Source organism: Rhinichthys klamathensis, unplaced genomic scaffold (genome assembly GCF_029890125.1).
Source record: "Rhinichthys klamathensis goyatoka isolate OS25496 unplaced genomic scaffold, OSU_Roscu_1.1 h1tg000197l_1, whole genome shotgun sequence".
Taxonomy (NCBI): domain Eukaryota; kingdom Metazoa; phylum Chordata; class Actinopteri; order Cypriniformes; family Leuciscidae; genus Rhinichthys; species Rhinichthys klamathensis.
In genome coordinates, this window is record NW_026606723.1 from 1,120,058 (window position 1) to 1,138,739 (window position 18,682).

Consider the following 18,682-nt stretch of genomic DNA (forward strand, 5'->3'; position numbering starts at 1 on the left):
GTTTTAATGCATCATTTACACTTGGAAAGTATCATTTTGTGTGACTTATGAAACAACTCACATGAGGATGACTTTAAATAAAAAGCAATACATTTATTAACAATTCAGATTATGTAAACAATTCATAAAATTACATTTACATGTCAAAGTTGTACAAAATTCAAGTTTTCCCATATTAAAACTGGTCAGAAAAATGGAAGATTCACAATATTTTCTCTGCTGCTAAAGCACCTGTGGTGCAAGGCTTTTGTATGGTAAAATAATTCAGAAACAGTATAAAACAACCATAAAATCATTATCTTATTATTACTAAACTAGACCTTTGATAATCCTAAAGTAAAACTGGAAATGTACTTGATCTGGGCAGGAAAACAGATCTTGCATCTGACAAACAGAACCTTCTATATTCTAGATTTCACCTGAAACAACCAATCTAGTAAAACGGCTATTGGTAACAAACAGTTAAAATATACCACTAACAATCTTTTACCACAAAATAAGAGTGGTTGTGGTATAAAATATGATCTTTGCTGCAACATAACAAGAACACCACTCAATTCAAGATTGTCAGGACCTCTAACACAATTATCACCTTCACAAAATTGAAACTGACTTACTAGTGATGTTTAAGACATTTTTAAAACCACAATTAATAGGTCACAGTAAGAGAAATATTGATCTATTTGGTTTACCCTGTAATCATCCTGGATTAAAAACATTAATGTTTGTAGACGAGTCGGCAGTGCATTCCCCAAAGTGTGCGATCTTTTCTTGATGACGAGGTGGGACGTGCCACAGTGGAGAAAGGCTGTGTGTTGATCTGTATGTGCGGTAGACCTTTACAAAGAATGGGCAGGTAGCTGTCCTGTATGAGCCCGAAGACCTCCAGGGTCTGCAAATTTAGAAACTTTTCAAAGTCACTGTAGAGGGGAACAAAAAAGAGAAAGAATATTTATTGCTTGTATGTAGACTATATATAAAAGCACTCGAAGAGAGACCATGTTGTCTTTTCTTTCTGAACTCCAATCTCTCAAATCTCTTACATGAGAGAAGCTGGGTGGATCTGATAACAACGGCTCAGTCCCAGATGTTTCAGGGAGGAAAGTTGCTGCAGGACTAGGAAACTGTCTGTCGTCACAAGCACACTATCACTGTAATAAAACATATAACCGAATGTTAACCTTCTGCTGTGTGCTATTAATTATGCATCTGATCCACAATCATCTTCCCAAATCACAAACTCACCTCAAATCTAGGTTTGTGAGGTTCGGACATCTTTTTACTATAGCTTTGACATCTGAAACACAAAAATGTATAAATTATCTTTGAAAAAATGTCACACAAAAAGCCGAACTCCATGCTTTCCTCACCTTCCATGATGAGGTTTTGTCTGTAACCACTGATGTTCAGTTGAGTGACGCTGGAGGGAATGTTGTTAGCAATGGCTTGAACATGAAGATTGTTGAAGTCACACCACGACACGTTCATTTCTTCAATTCTGGATTGAGAAAAAGATGTTGTGGGCTTTACAATAATGAATACATCAACATATAAAATTAAATAAATAATAAAAAAAAGTCACCATAAAACAGAAAAATCTCCTCCTCAAGCTTAATACTACTACTACTACTACTACTAATAATAATAATAATAATAATAATAAAATACTTTGTCCTTGAATTTACTATGATCAAAAGTGAAAGTAAAGGCGTTTTATAATTCAGTGTTTCCCCTAGAAATTTTTCCAGCAGCGGTGCCATTTCAAAAAATTTACTTAACCATGACTTCTGGCAAGTTTTGTGGATAGAAATGGACATTTTCAGACATACAAATATGACATATCAACAGATTCAAGGCATGATTATTGCAGCACTTTGAACTGGTCACAAACAGAAACCATCATTTTATAATTTTAGACAGGATTATTCACGTTTTTCTTTTGTGTTAATTTATTGTTCACTCAATGTGTTGATGTTAGATAACGCATTAAGTAATGTTAATGAATGGTATCTTATTGTAGTGTTACCAAACTATACAGAAGATAAAACTGCTAAGAGTTATCCAGCCAAGATTAAGCCTAGAACTACTTTTCTGATGGACTAATATTAATGACATAAGGATGCACCGATACTGATACCAGTACTCGGGTGTCGGACCGATACTGTGCTCATGTAGGCGACTCGTAAAACTACACCGATACAACCGCACCCGAGTCCACTTTAGGGGCCGTCCACATAGCATTTTTTGTACGCAAATTTGTAATTTCAACATCTCAACAGGTCATGTGACAAAAAACAACCAATCAGCTACGACCTTTCCGTAACATCGATAGCTCGGCCGAACTGAATGAAGTGAATGTTGTGATATTACTGATCATGTGAAGATTTTGCAGTGGCACTGAAAATACATTGTAGGGGAAACACTGTCATTTATTCAATGAATTATAAGACTTCAAATAAATGCTGCTCTTTTGACCTTTATTCAACAAAAATTCCTGAAATAAAATTATGTATAATGGTTACCTCAAAATATTAAGCAGCACAACCGTTTTTAACATTGATAAAGAAATGCTTGAGCAGCAAATCATCATATTAGAATGATTTCTGAAGGATCATGTGACACTGAAGACTGGAGTAATGATGCTGAAAATTCAGCTTTTTCATTACAAAAACAAAGTACATTTTAAAATACAAAAAAAAAGAAAATATACATTTTAAATTGTAATAATATTTTAACTGTGCTTTTGATTAAATAAGCTTTGCTGAGAACAAGAGATTTCTTTCAAAAACAATTGGAAAATCTGACCAACCCCCAAACAAAGCTGTAGATCAGTTAATCTTACCGAGAGCAAGATTTCAGCATCTCAGCCAGAGATTCAGGAGAGAAGCCAGAACAGCCACACAAATTCAGCCGGACAAACTCAGTATTTTGAGCAAGAGAACTGCAAAAAAGCAAATTAAAAAAGGTTTAGGGAATCTAAATGCAACAAAACTCCATTTAAGGACAAGTTCGGTATTTTACACTTGAAGCCCTGTTTCAAGATCGTTTCTGATGAAATAGAACGGTTAAGATTAAAATTTGGACACATGCTGCTGTCCCGAGAAATTTCGGTTTCTGTGGTTTCACAAAAATCGCTGAAAAAGATGCTTTCCAACAGGTTTTATCATAGTTGCAACCACATAAACCGAAATTTCTCGGGACGGCAGCATGTGTCCAAATTTTGATCTTAACCATTCTATTTCATCAGAAACGATCTTGAAACAGGGCTTTAAGTGTAAAATACCGAACTTGTCCTTTAAATATGTCATTTCTACATAAAATACTACAAAGATAAATAAATATGGTCGCTTGGCAGACATCCGTAGTTTCCCCACTGGTATTTAGAACTTTGTGCTGGGTTTATTTTCGTTCAACTCGTAAATACGATCTTTCCGACACAACTTGAACGCACCAAAAATCTACGGATAAGGTGTAGTGTGCAAAATGGCTTTTAGACTATCACTTACTGAATAATACTATCGGAGAGCACCAATCCTTCGAGACTGAGATTCTGTAGATGTCTGCAGCGAAACAGGATGTCTTCTAGAACAGACGTCTCCACTGTGCAGTTTGATAAATCCAAATGTTGGATGCGAAGCTTCCTGTAATTCAAACAGTACTGAAAATTACCAATGCAAGACAGCAATAACAGCAGGAATTACACAACATATCTTAACTGTGGTACTATGAAAACACATTACTCACTCTGTACTTTTAAAAGTGGGTTGACCGATGCAGGTGTGTGGACAGCGCAGCCTCAATGCCCCAGCTGAGAGCACCTGCCCAAGCTCCGCATCTAACTGAGCTTTTCCCACCAGGTCCACACCGTGCCACAGAGACTCATCAAACCTGCAAATGCAGAATTCCGACTATTAGTAATTATATCACAGGTGATCCGTGGTCTCCGAAACTTCCAACACTGGACTTACGCTAAACGATGCCAGCGCTTGCAGACCCGTGACGTCCTGAGGAGATCTTGCAGTGAGAGACGAGACAGGATTCCCAGCAACAGCTCATCAGGTAGACTGTCCCAACACCAGCCTGCTGAGGGAGGAGCAAGAAAACAAATTAGGCCTGCTCACACAGTTCATCTTATGAGCAATTACAATTCAGTAAGTGGCCATTAAAGTAATAAGGTTTTGTCTGTAGTTTCCAAGGTATTAATAAAAAGTTCTCTCATGCAACTTTCTAATTTTTCCATTCAGATAAACCTGTAAAGTCTAATGCATGAATAGCCAGGATTTTGTTTTGTATATAAAAATCAAATTTAAAAGGTTTGCACATGTGTGCATCTTAGATGTTTCATTTCATATTTGATACATCAGGCTTTTATGGACCATATAGTTTGATACTGTGAGAATATAGAGCTCACGCACGAGTGAAAAATTATTCAGAGGCCCAAACTGAACAGAAATATGCAATTTGGCACAGTATCAAACTATAAAAAAGTAAAATGAAATTCTAAAAGCTTGTAATGTACAACAATGAGATGTTCAGACTACTTGCATAAAATGCATATAAGAATTAGGTGTCAGTATCTCCTAAAAATGTCAAATATTTAAAAGCTTAGTTTTATGATCAAAGCTCTGTTGCTTTTTAATTGTGATGTCAAAATATGATGTGATGCATTACAATGATGATTGAGAAATAAACATTCCTTAAAAGCCTGGTTTATTATACTTGATACTTTCAATTTAACATGCTTTTTTCCCTAGTAACACTTTATTTTAAGGTGTCATTGTTACAATGTAATTATATACTTAAGTACTGAGTAATAACAAAAACATATACTTACTATGGGGTTAGGTTGAAGGTTAGTTGCAAGTAATGTTATTATGAAGTACATGTAACATAAAATAACAAATAAAGTGTCACCCTTTTTTCTTTAAAAAAAAAAAACCAAGTATGGATAATCAAGTAAACCCAAGTTGCATCAGTTTATTAAATGTTCATCTAGAAATATGAGCTATCAATCAGAGGGCAAAATGCATGACATAGATTGTTTATAACGGGTTCTTCAGCAGTTTTGATCACGTTGATCATTTAGAGGCTTTAGAAATTCATTTATCAAATACGATACAGTAGGCTTTATACTAGGGTTAAAATTGCACACAAACCTGATGATTCTCTTCTTTTTCTGGGGCGTCTGGCAAGAAAAAACACGTTTTCCTCATTTTCTTTCCCTTTTGCAGAAGTCAGGGGCTTTTTGTGCGGAGGTGACCACTGCTGGATGAGCTCGTTTGGAGTGTTTTCTGTGTCTAGACCCCCGCTGCAGGCGGGCCGCCTTTTCCATTTAGTCCTCAGAGGCCTGCACAAGGATCCCTCCAAATTCTCACTCAGTTCTTGAAACGGCCTACATCAAATCAAGGAAACATTAAGCAACACCACCATTTCTTGTTGTTTAAATGATATTCATAGAGGTAGCAGCAGAAAGCAACATGAAACCATTCCCTCGAGCTCCCACACATAACGTTAAGATTGTTGTAAACTGAATCTATGTAATCTGATTCTGTACAATATATAAAATGAGTATGCATAATATCTCACTACACAATATGTAATATTTGAGTTATTACAACTTTTTTGATTATTTTTATACTGTAAATTCCACGCTCACTTTGCAAGTTCTGTGATGCCCGCCATTTGTCGCGATCGCCTCTATACCAAGAATAGCCCCCATACTAACGTGCGTTTTGGAAAAACAAAACTAAATATCAACCAATGAAACCGTTAAATAGATACAAAGAAAATTCATGATTTATATTGGCTAATATAAACTCACGATTGGTGAAAAAATCATCCTCGCGCGTCACAACACAACTGGTGGCGCGCGCCGACAGCACATTCGACTAAAATGTATTTTTAAAAAGCGTCCCGTAGAACTATGCACTAGTGATCTAAAGTCATGTTTTAACAAGTAAGTTTATCACTGTGTTAAGTGCTTCTTATAATGCACCAAAAAGGTTATACAAGTTATAAAATACACCAAAGTGGAGGGAGAATCCAAAGTAGTAGTAAGTTATACAGAAACACACAAGTTTCTATTTTCAGGAAAATACGCGCTATTTAAAATACAAATCAGGATTCAGGTTTGCTACATGAAAATAAATATTATTACCTTTCGTTTGACATATTGACTTCGTAATGTACCTAAAGTATTAACTTCTGCCAACTTTTAGAAGAAGCCAGGCTTCCTTCCCCACTAGCTGGCGGCGCATTTTATTTAAACCTGCCTGTAGACCGCCTGTCCTGCTGCGATGCCATTGGCTGCAATGTGGGTGGCCGGAAGTGATGCATCTCTGACAGCGGATGGATATTGACTTGCTTGCCGCCCTCTACTGTGGAGGACTAAACAAGACCACGGTTTGTCCCATGTCAAAAACATCGTGTCAATGAACTTAAGTTACTTTTATCCCAAAGTACAATTTAAAACAGATTAGAATAAAATGAAACTGATGCACAAAATCACACATACAGGCACTAGAAACCTGTGGCTCTGTGGATTCTCAGCAACAGATCATCATCAGGTGGTAGACTCCCAATCTTTTTTTACAGTGATAGTGGTCTCAACCAACCAACACAAGCCTGCAAAGGGAGAATCAAGTAAACAAATTATGATCTCTACTTATTATAAGATGTAACATGGACTGTATGAGCAGTAGTTACGATTAAAGCTATTTAATAATAAAATTCCACTGAATTTTCTTGAAAGTATTTTCATAACACTCATGTTTTCGCAAAAAAGAAAATAAATTTGACCCATCCAAAATGGGTCATACCATTATTAGTGCATGATCGCGGGAAAATACAGCGCATTCAACTAACAGGAGATACCATAAGTGTTCAAAAGAGACATTTTCTTGAAAAATAAGCGTTTGAATCTAAATATAATTATATATCCCATGCATATATTTCCCGCACAGTTCCTATAAATTAAAATGAATGTGAAATGGTTATAATGTTTACCTCTTGACTTGAGGTCACTTTACGACTAGTGCGAACGAATAGGTAAAATACTGTTCATTAAAACAGCATACAATTCTTTTAAAAAATCATTTACAACCACAAAAAATACAAATAGATCATACGTTAATTTCGCCATTTTGAATCGAAAATTTGCTATCACATAATGTAATTAACGTTAATAAGTCTGAATGTGACGTGACAATACAGGTTTTCTGTTTCGACTTACATACAAATAAAGATGAATGATATAATTATTTACAAAAATAGTTTAAAGTAATTACTAGCCTACACAATTACAATTAGACCTAGAACTTATTTGACCGTTTATTTATTTCTCTTTATTTATTTATTTATTTAAATCCCATTTAATCCTTTATTAAAGTAGTTTAAATAACAAGACCAATTACCCCAATCCTTTCCAGTTGCCTTTCTTATTGCCCTTATCATATAGTGGCTGTACAAATGAGAATTTCAGCTGCATGGTGTAAATATTTGGTCCCCAAACAAACCTTTGATTCCCCTGAATTTGTCACATATCGTCCCCTTGGAATTATAAGGTTCTATCTGCGTTCTGAGCAGTTTTGAGATATTGAGCTTCAAAGTTTTTGCATTACATATAGGAAAATTTATATGGGGAACAAGTTTCTTTCAAACATGAAAATAACAGGGACCCTAAATGTATTCTAAATATACAATATCAAAATCCTCTCAAATTTGTAAATGGTTTTTTTTGGAATGGGTCAAACGCAGATAGAACCTTCTAATTCTAAAAAAACACTTTTCGCTTAGAATTATAAGGTTCTATCTGCCAAAACATTATTTGAACATTAAATATAAAATTAATGTTGTAACAATGTCTCAACATGTGTTAGAAAGTAAAATTTTATCCTTTCTATGACATTTATTTCATATTTTTTAGCACTTCCATGTATTTAGGACATTTCAAATTAAGCAAGGTAGGTCTAAATATTTTGTCCAGTGCAGAATCTTAATTTTCGTTACCAATTTGGTGGGTAATTAAACACATTATTGCAGAAATTGTTACTTTAATCTTTCTTTTGTTTAGACAGAAAGCAGCTACTGTAATACATCTGAGCAGGACTTTATTCCAGCTAAAGTGGGCCAGGTGAAATGGCTTTCTCTCTAGACATCAGTATGGCTGAAATAACATGCTAACGTTTATTGTTGTAATTAAGACCCCATCAATGAAATTGTTAACTATTTGACCTTTAAGGCTTAAAATTGTAAAAATTAAGACATTTCAAGACTTTAAAAACTACAAGAAAATCGACATGCTTCAGCAAATTAATTCATAAAGTTTAAAAATCATTGAAAAATTATTCACTGACTATTATGATCACAAAAAATGTCAGACTAATTTTTTAATCACACACACACACACACTCTCTCTCACTCACACACACACAGTCACACACAGTCACACACTTTCACACACTTTCACACACTTTCACACACACACACACACACACACACACACACACACACACACACACACACACACACACACACACACACACACACACACACACACACACACACACACACACACACACACACACACACACACACACACACCAACACACTTTCACACACACACTTTCACACACTCGCACACACAGTCACACACACACTTTCACACACTCGCGCACACACACACATTTTCACACACTCGCGCACACACACTTGCATGTTAAATGTTTTTTTTAAATATTCAATTTACCCACTGCATATTTGTATAATTCAGATAATAATAACTATAATAATAATAGTTATTAATAATAACCTCATTGATAATTAATAATAATAACCAATACACTATAAAGAAAATGGCCAAATTGAAGCCACTTCATAACACTACACAATTTAGTGAATATTTAATTTACTGTAAATGTATAGCATTATGCCTTTATGGGGTTTCTTTTTGTCTTTAAGGAAAAAGCCTGTGACATGACATATAAAGTTGATTCTGATTGGTCCTCTTCTGTGCATTCGAAGTGCTGATTGGCTCACGCAGATAGAACCTTATAGAGCCAAGTTAGAGTTCGATTTTGTAGATAGAACCTTTTTGTTTTTTCAATAAAAAGTCCCACAATGGACACAATTTAAAAAAACACATCACATAATGTAAATAAGTTGTCACAGAATAAGAATATGTGAATAACTCAATTTTGACAAAAATGTCAGATAGAACCTTATAATTCCAAGGGGACGATATATAAACGAGATTGAAGATAATAATTTTACTTTTTATAAGAGTATGTATTAAAATGAGTACTAATTGTTTATAAATATTCGAATTTATCAAATAGAAAAATAATGTGCAAAAAGTCTCAGAAATATCAACCTGTATGTTTTTTTTCTTATTTTTTTTTACTCACAGTACTCTCTAAAATTGCAGAAAATGTTTGATATTTGAAATTGTCATTGATGTTTGGATGTAATTTATTTGTCAATCGTATTTCTCTAGTCATATTTACAGCTGTAACTACTAGTTTAGTTTTGCGATACAAATCTCTCAAACCCTAGCATTAAGTTGTTTTAAACATTGACTTTTATGATGTTTATGGTTTACAATCTCTGTCAGATGACGCCCAATAGGAGAAAAGTTTTCTTCAGGACTTTTAGTCCTGAACGCAGTCCTGTAATTCCTCTGAATTACGAAGAAAAATTGTGGAAAACAATGCAAATGTAATCCAAAATATGTGGAAACAATACAAATGAATGGTATGTGCATTTCAATTATTTAAAACATTAGTATTTATTCTATATAATCATATTGGATTAAATTTGTGTGAATTTTTGTTCACTTCGACTCAAACCAGACGATATTGAGAGTAATCATTAACAATGCTAATACATTAACAACTGTCAGATTAAGACACGGTAGAGTAGATCGTCTAAAGAAACACCAGGATGTTAAATGCAATCATTACGAATACTTACAGCATTTTCTTTGCTTGGAAGCAAACCATCTCTGTTCCTGTAACATCTTTGAACCTGAGTTGGAGGTGTAAATTCTGCTGTGAGCCAGTGAGACGCTCTGATGCAAGACTGCTGCTTCCTACAGGAGAAATCCCAGTTGTTGTCGGCTGTTCGACTAGGAGGCCATCGCTCTTTTCACAAAGAAACTTGCTGGTGGGGCTTCAGGAACAGCTGCATGGGTCACAGATGTGGGCAATGAGTTTGGAAAGGTTCTCATGTGTGTCCTCACAGAGGCAGAGGGTGATGGCCTGCTTCCCATGTGCTCTGGACTTTTGGAGCTCTACCGCAGAGCTGGAAAAGCTCCTCCGAAAGTCCTTTACGCGGAACGGGATTGCTGCTCTTCCACGGACAAAGGAAAGGAGGCCACAATGTTTGCAGAGTGGGATCAGCTGCTTGTCAGGCTTGATGTGTGGCACTTTATGCGGCGGTTTGCCATAGGAGTGACCACAGACAGCCACCCGCTGTACAGCCTCTTTATGAAAAACCGATCTGCATGCATCTTTGAGTGGGATGCTTAAAGTCCCCATGAATTCAAAATTGACCATACTTACTTTGTTTGCCTAAATGGATCGTTTTGTGGTGAACAATTCATCCATGCAAGTCAATCCACACAAAGATTTTTTTTGGCTTTGTAATCTTTAATCAAAATCTGATATTTCCCCTCCCCTCTGCGTTGGAGGACCTTGCCTGATGACGTAGGTTTCACGGTTTGGGCGTCTTCTTAACATCCGTAATCACGCCCCTCCAACTGACAGTAGACAGGCTGAATGAAAACACCTACTTTTCTAGATCCAATCAGGTGCTAGTTGGGGAAAAAGCCACGCCCACCATTTTGCCTCATTAAGTATTCCGTTTCTCTCGGAAATACGTCACAACACTGGAGAAAAGTCGTTTGCAACTTCCGGTTCACGGGGACTTTAAGATGTGAAGAGGCTAAAGGAGGCCAAAAGGGCGACAGGCTACGAGCCCACCGCCAAAGAACTAGCGAGGCATTTATTAAAATAAATCTTCAACAGTACAATAGTTGACAAAAAAACCCCAAAGATGATAAAACATAAATTAAAGACATTTACTCAATAGGAGCAAGTGCCCGTTGCTCTGCCAGCCAGAGTTCCACACTTTTGCCTTCGTAGCTGCTACAAAAGGCTTTTCCAGCATACCGTGAGTGTCCAAACTCCTTAGTTTTGGGTTGCTGGCACAGACTGCATGCTATTGGAGTGCACTTTTTTGGCCTTTTCTCGGGCAGGCCTAGGGAAATGGCCTCTTTCTTCTTCCTCCTCCAGGCCATTGTCCTGGGCACATCGGTCACATTGTCCGCAGCTGCAATCCGTTTCTGCTCAGACAGCCATTGTGAGAATGTCTTGCCAGCAGAAGTCACAGAAGCTTTTCCCACGGAAGAAGCTGTGCCCAAACTCCGTTCGCTTGGGCTTCCCACACAGACTGCAGGGATACCCTCTTGTATCCCTTCTCCAGGTGGTGACTTTGCCTTGCTTTAAGGCCTTTATATCTTCTTTAGCCCTCTTCTTCCTTCAGGCTGTGGCCCTCGGCACTCGTTTAAGGGACGCCTCAGCCACAGTTGATGGAGGAGGGAGCACAGCCAGCGACACGCATGGAGGAACTGTAAAAGACAACAAAAAAAAGAGTTATTTTAGACATTTGTTGTATTTGATGTGAATTCATTCTTTTACATTGATCTATAGTTTAAAGATCTTACCTGAGACTTTCACCGTTTTCATTTTTGGAAACTGCTGCCCCATGGATGGGGTGGTTTGAGGAGATGTACTTTCCTCCAGGCTCTCCCTGAAAAGTCGTCTCCTCTCTTTTTCCTCCGTAGAAATTATTGGAGGCCAGTGAGGTTTGGGGAACTTTACTTTCTGCTTCACCTGTTCTGCCTTAATGACACGCATTACTGTCGTCGCAAAGTCTGCTTCTAACCGCCGTCGAAGCTTCTCCCTCCGTTCCTGCTCTTGTATGGGGAGGACTGGAGGCCATCCTGTTTTTTTTAAAGATATTTTTCAATGATAATGCTGCTTTCCCAGGATACTGGATCAAACTGGTCAACATATCACACAGTGGGGGCCACAACATTTATACTCAGGTGAATGGGTGGGGCCCAGGTGCGCAGGGGGCCGCAAGGGGGCCAACAGAGAACATTGGCATGGATCCTTTTGCGCTCCCTGCGAGCCGATCTTCTTTTCCCCTTTGGGACCACTGTTCCACTTTTCCTGCATTCTGATTGGCCCGTCGTCTGGCTCCCCATTGGTCGGAGCTCTGTTCCACTTTTTGAGCTTCCCGATATGGTCATGGTGAGTAGCTTGCCATTGGTCCTTCGCGAAAGTTCCACTTTTCCTGCACCCCGATTGCCCTGTGGGCGGGACCACCCGGCAGCGCGTTGGTGCGGGTGACACCAGTACCGTTTATTGCTTTTTGACAGCGATCGATCTGTATCTGGCTGGATTTTCGTCATCATCATCATCATCATCATAATTTGCTGGAATTAGTTATTTTTTGACATTGGTTATTTGAAGGATGGAAGTAAGAGGGCATGATTTTATTACGATTGCTTAATTTTCGTGTGGTTCACCTCACCTGTACTGTACCCGAAGTGATTTAAACAGATTTACCGCCCTTTTACATCAACTATCATGTATAAAATGGGAATGCCGTAGTAAAGCGTCGGTAGTTTTGTGGTTATTGTGTTATTTAACTCATTGTCACAACTGCTTAGTTACATAGTTGGTATAGAACTATAGTTACTGTAGTAAAACCATGGTTATATTTCGCAAAGGCTGTGGTTGTCACCCCGAATTATTGTTTTGAAATAAATGCATAATGTTATGTGCATATATACTTAAAGCATAACCACATTAGTATTCTGAGAGGTTATATACATGTTGTACAGTTATACTTTGCAAGAGTGAAGTAACAGCAGGGTGTGAAAATGACCCCCAGTCACCTGTGGCTGGGGGGATGGGGGACAGAAAGCAAAGCTTTGCAGGGTCATGCACAGGTGTCTGTGTAACCTGTCTGGCCTTTGATATTTTGCTCTTTTTGAGTAGATAAAAGAGATTTTGATTTGGTTGTAGATCCAAAAAAGCTCTTTTTTGCCAAATAATAAATGCCTTAACCAACATATTCCTTGTATTTTGATAAAAGTCAATAAAAGCAAATGTTGCGCAAATGTCCCCTTGGACATCACTTTTGGCCACTACTGTAGATCTGACAAGTGTATTTACTTAGTGTTTTAACAGCACTGTGTAATTTCTTTCTTTTGTCTTGTAAAAGATGGATTACAGCGCCCAGTTCCACAGGGAGACCTCCAGTGAGCTCACCCTTAAACCCTCACCTGAGGAAAAATCCCACCCGGGATGTTCATGGCCTGCTGCGAGGGTGAAGGAGGAGGCCATCGCTCGCGGGGCAGCAGCGGGAGGTGACACGTCCAATCACCAGCTTGTGTTGAGTGAAAGTGCCCTGCAGTTCGGCCAGTACCGGGGTAAACCTTTAAATGGTTGCTTTCCAATGATGTTGGTTACGCATCCATGGTGCTGGCCGTGCATCAGCGGGAGCGTGAGGGCGGCGACACCACCCGGTCTGCTGTCATGACCAACAAGGACGTGTTGCTGCGGTATGCTGGTCTGTTTCCTGACATGGTGGCTGCCATAAGCGAGCGCCGGGTCAGAGAAGGCTTTGGCACACGAGCCCAGGAAGATCAGGTGCTTGTTGGATTTGGCAAATTTGCCACCATGTCATTTAAGGACCTTCATGAGGCGACGGACCGCAAAAGGGTATGTGTTCACATCTCTAACAGAGGATGCAGACAGTAGAGAATGTGTAGTGTTGGAGCTTGAGCTAATAATGTGTCCCTCCATTTCAGCTTCATCAAGTGGATGAAAAAGCTGACTGCCAGACCGGGTACAAAGATGGAAACTCCGCAGAAGTAAATACGGAGGAGAGACACTGAGAAGCTGTCAGAATCAGAGCCTCCAGGCATGAATCCAACTTAACTTTTTTGTTTTTGTAGGGTTTATATTATAATTCTTGCATAAACTTAACACAGTTATAGAACTGAACTCTTCCAACACTTGAGCTGATTTAAAGCAGAGTTTGAATTTGTCTCATGTTTAATTATATTTGCACACTGTAAAGCTGCTTTTAAACAATCTGTATTGTGTTAAGCACTATATAAATTAAAGGGACTTGACTTAATTAACACTGTTCATCCTGATATTAACAGTGGCCGCCTTCAGCTCTGCTTCTGCAGAGGAACCCTATGATGAAGGGTCAATCTTGCCATGTGCCGCTGAAGTTGCTGCAGCGGCACATATAGTTCCAGGTGAGCATTACCTTCTCTTTAGTGGGATTAAATTTGTGATTTAATATAAGAATAACGTGCTTTTGTACATTATATAACCTGTTTTGTTATTATGTATTATCAGCCTTCAAATGGATGGTTTTGGAAACAGTAAGGTAGGAGGTCGTGCCTTTTGGTCGTGCGGGCTAACGTGGCTTTTCTTTGGCCCTTTTTCTTTTTTTCTTTTAATAAAAACATTTTTTTTTTAATCTTTTGCCTTTTTCCCACCCTGCTCAGCTATGAACATCTATCTTTTTATCTCCACACATTTTTGTGCGTCATCATCTTTTTGTCACCGCATGATTTTCAATCATTAAATGGATGGCTCCAGCTGCAATCACTAATCTTAACACACTACTCATGTTAAATAGTAGCACTAATATCTAGCAGTAGTAATAGTAATTGTATTAATCTTTTAGTAGTGAATAACACTGATGGTGCCACTTCTAATCTCATTTCCTTTTTCCTTTTATGCCATGCAGCTGATGTGACTCAATCGTCCAGTCAGCCAGAACCTCTGCCCTCTGCAACGAGAACTGCTGCGCCAGAAAAGCAGTCTCTGCCCGATAAGTAAGATGCTCAAATGGTTAGTGAAAAATCATCAGCAGAAAAAATAGACCCACATGATTTTTCTTTTTCTTCCCCTTACAGCTGTAGCTGCCTGAAGGCTGGAGACAGACCCTGCCCAAAGAGCAGCATTTGTGGGTCAGGACGGGGCCCAGGTGGATGCCACCAGAGACGTAAGTTCTTGGTCAGCGCCAGGCTCCCAGACTTGTCTCTGGTGAAGAGAGCCTGGCGCTGACGTGGAAAGAGAGCTCAATTGCTTACAGAGAGGCTTTAAAAGCTGCTAGATCTGCTTATTTTTCAAACCTATTAGAAGATAATAAACATAATCCTAGGTATTTATTTGAAACAGTGGCTAAACTAACGAAAAAGAAAGCTTCAAGCTCAGAAGTGTCAAAGCAACACGGCAGTGATGACTTTATGAACTTCTTCACTTATAAGATTGATAATATCAGGGACAAAATTATAACTATGCAACCGTCTACCACAGTATCACATCAGGAAGTGCATTGTAGTCTCCCTGAGGAAAAATTTGATTTATTTGTTGCTATAGGAGAGGAAGAATTCTGCAAACTCGTTAATTCATCTAAATCGACAACTTGTATGTTAGATCCTATACCGACTAAGCTACTGAAAGAGATGTTTCCAGAGTTCATATATCCTCTTCTTAATATCATTAATTCATCTTTGTCTCTAGGATACGTACCAAAAACCTTTAAACTGGCTATGATAAAACCGCTTGTTAAAAAACCACAACTTGATCCTACAGAATTAGTCAATTACAGGCCGATCTCGAATCTGCCTTTTCCGTCAAAGATATTAGGAAAAGCAGTATCTTCACAACTATGTTCCTTTCTAGAAAGAAATGATATCTGCGAGGATTTTCAGTCCGGATTTAGACCGTACCATAGCACTGAGACCGCTCTCATTAGAGTCACAAATGATTTGCTCTTATCATCCGATCGTAGTTGTATCTCTCTATTAGTGTTACTCGATCTTAGTGCTGCATTTGACACCATTGACCACAACATTCTTTTAAATAGACTAGAAAACTATGTTGGCATTAGTGGAATTGCATTAGCATGGTTTAAATCATACTTAACTGACCGTTATCAGTTTGTAGCAGTAAATGAAGAGATGTCTTATCGATCACAAGTTCAGTATGGCGTACCACAAGGCTCAGTACTAGGACCGCTGCTGTTCACTCTGTACATGCTACCATTAGGAGATATCATTAGGAAACATGGAGTTAGCTTTCACTGTTATGCCGATGATACTCAGCTGTATATTTCTTCAAAACCCAACGAAACTTACCAATTCACAAAATTAACGGAATGCATAGCTGATATAAAAAATTGGATGACTAGTAATTTCCTACTACTAAATTCTGAAAAGACAGAGATTCTAATTATTGGACAAAAAACTTCCACACGTAATAACCCAGAATACTGTCTAACACTTAATGGCTGCTCTGTCAAGTCTTCGTCGTCGGTTAGGAACCTGGGTGTGCTATTTGATACCAACCTTTCTTTTGAAAGCCACGTGTCTAGTATCTGTAAAACTGCATTTTTCCATCTTAAAAATATATCTAAATTACGCCATATGCTCTCATTGGGAAATGCGGAACAATTAGTCCATGCGTTCATGACCTCAAGGCTAGATTATTGTAATGCTCTACTGGGTGGTTGCCCTGCACGCTTAATAAACAAACTACAGCTAGTTCAAAACGCCGCAGCTCGAGTTCTTACCAGAACCAGGAAATATGACCATATTAGCCCGGTTCTGTCAACACTGCATTGGCTCCCTATTAAACATCGTATAAATTTTAAAATATTGTTGATTACCTACAAAGCACTAAATGGTTTAGCTCCGCAGTACTTGAGCGAGCTCTTAACGCATTATAGTCCTTCACGTCTATTGCGATCTCAAAATTCCGGCCAGTTGATAATACCTAGAATATCTAAATCGACTGCTGGCGGTAGATCCTTTTCCTATTTAGCACCAAAACTTTGGAACAGTCTTCCTACCATTGTCCGGGAAGCAGACACACTCTGTCAGTTCAAAGCTAGACTAAAAACACATCTCTTTGACCTAGCATACACATAATACATTATAGACTTCTATAAATTCAATGTTAGGCTGCATAGATTAGGTCAGCCGGAACTGGGAACACTTCCCTTAAATCTTGATGTACTCGCTACATCATAAGAAGAATGGCATCTACGCTAATATTAGTGTCTTTGTTTATCCCGAGGTTTTCCCGCAGCCTGCCGGATCCAGGCCGTGTCCAGATCTGACGAAGGAGATTTGCCTGGACCCGATGACAATGCAGTGCTGAAGTATCCACTATCCTCTCCCTATGGAGGATCCCTTTCCCACTCTACAGATAAAGCGCTGTGAATTCCGGCTCGCGTACCCCGAAGTGATAAAATAAAACAAAATTCTGTATCAAAATTTATAGGCAAGAAAAGTAGTTTGTTTAGGCTGGGTTGTATGAATTACAAACCTGCGCACATATTTTAAAAAGCACATAACTATAGAATTCTGAATGAGCATGTGAACGCCGTCAGCGTTAATCACAGGTTCGCGTTTAAAGTCTGATCATTTCGACGGAGGTGAATCAATCAAAGTTAACTTTAGCTGGAAGTAACATTATTCAAGAACCGCTATAACGCCAAAACAATCTGTTACCTTAAATTATATGTTTATCTCTGTAAAGCTGCTTTGAAACAATTCATTGTTAAAAGCGCTATATAAATGAAGATGACTTGACTTGACTGTGCGCTACGCAGCTGTAGCCTTTTTAACTTAAATTAAAATTATACATAACTTTACCTGATAGGCCTGCGTTTAGTTTAGCGGGGATGCTCTGCTATGTGAATTCCCTCCTGTTGATGTCCTGATAACTATTTAGATTCTGGAAACTCACAAACTCAAAACAGCCGAGGATCAGTCTCTCTTCCAATGATTTGTGCTGCGCGTCGTGTACAAAAAGTTAGACAATTCAACTTCGGCAACGCGTGGGCGCGGGCGTGAGGCGAGCATGACCGCAACAGTTTCACAGGAACGCACCCGCTTGTCGCTGCACCTGTGCTCGACCACTTCACCTCACTCTAGGCTGATTTATACTTCTGCGTCGGACCTACGCCGGAGCCTCTACACTATAGACTACGCGTTGGTTTTCATTTATATATCTGCGTCGTTGTCCGCGTTGACGCGCAATTACACATGCAGAGGGAGAGTGTGAAACCCGGGGAGCGGTTCTAGCAATCACAGCGCTTGCGGTACGCGTAGAATTGACGTTACATTTTTGGAGAGGTGCATGTCAGGGTACGCGCGCTACACAGCTACGGCGTGAGTTCGACGCAGAAGTATAAATTGGGCTTTACCTCTGTTTAATGTAATCTTACGTGGGAAACCATGGCATGCCATAACCAAACCTAAGCTGCTATCAGAGAAGTAACGTTGGTCGACTTATATCTGTAGTAGTGATCATGACCCTTTAACTACATAGACTGTTTCTGCTGCTCCCTGATACAAGATACCTGTTCAGAAAAGAAGAAAAAAAACAAGAAAACTGGACTCGTTTTAACAAGCTAGATAAAAGGTAATGCCCTGGCAGTGGCAAATAGCTGTGTTTAAATATTTGATTTGATTACATTAATGTTTAAGTTGAGATTTACAAGAAATATTTTATTGATACTGTGTAAAGGGAATACTGCTGGTATAAAAGCACCTTATTTGTTTAAAGTTTTTGCA

At 38.6% G+C, this 18,682-nt stretch overlaps 1 protein-coding gene across 2 annotated transcripts; it reads right to left on the reverse strand.

Moving 5' to 3' along the window:
- Nucleotides 1–446: 446 nt before the first annotated feature.
- Nucleotides 447–6,297, reverse strand: skp2 (S-phase kinase-associated protein 2, E3 ubiquitin protein ligase). 2 transcript variants are annotated; one of them, XM_056262985.1, is made up of 10 exons: nt 6,158–6,297; nt 5,157–5,392; nt 3,969–4,080; nt 3,745–3,888; nt 3,507–3,641; nt 2,843–2,941; nt 1,371–1,498; nt 1,246–1,297; nt 1,044–1,151; nt 447–920 (listed from the first exon to the last, which is right to left on the reverse strand). In XM_056262985.1, exons 1-10 carry the CDS (start codon nt 6,169–6,171, stop codon nt 719–721), a joined length of 1,230 nt encoding a protein of 409 aa, XP_056118960.1. In that variant the 5' UTR covers nt 6,172–6,297; the 3' UTR covers nt 447–718. The 2 variants fall into 2 exon arrangements, with proteins under 2 accessions (XP_056118960.1, XP_056118959.1); XM_056262984.1 differs by having other exon boundaries at nt 3,969–4,083.
- Between the last annotated feature and the right edge of the window lie 12,385 nt (nt 6,298–18,682).

Excerpts from the sequence above, each read along its gene's own strand:
- skp2 (XM_056262984.1), bottom strand. Across the intron at positions 4,084-5,156 it reads AAAAAGAAGAGAATCATCAG|CAGGCTGGTGTTGGGACAGT; the intron begins GTTTGTGTGCAA and ends CTCCTCCCTCAG. Across the intron at positions 1,298-1,370 it reads ACAAAACCTCATCATGGAAG|ATGTCAAAGCTATAGTAAAA; the intron begins GTGAGGAAAGCA and ends TTTGTGTTTCAG.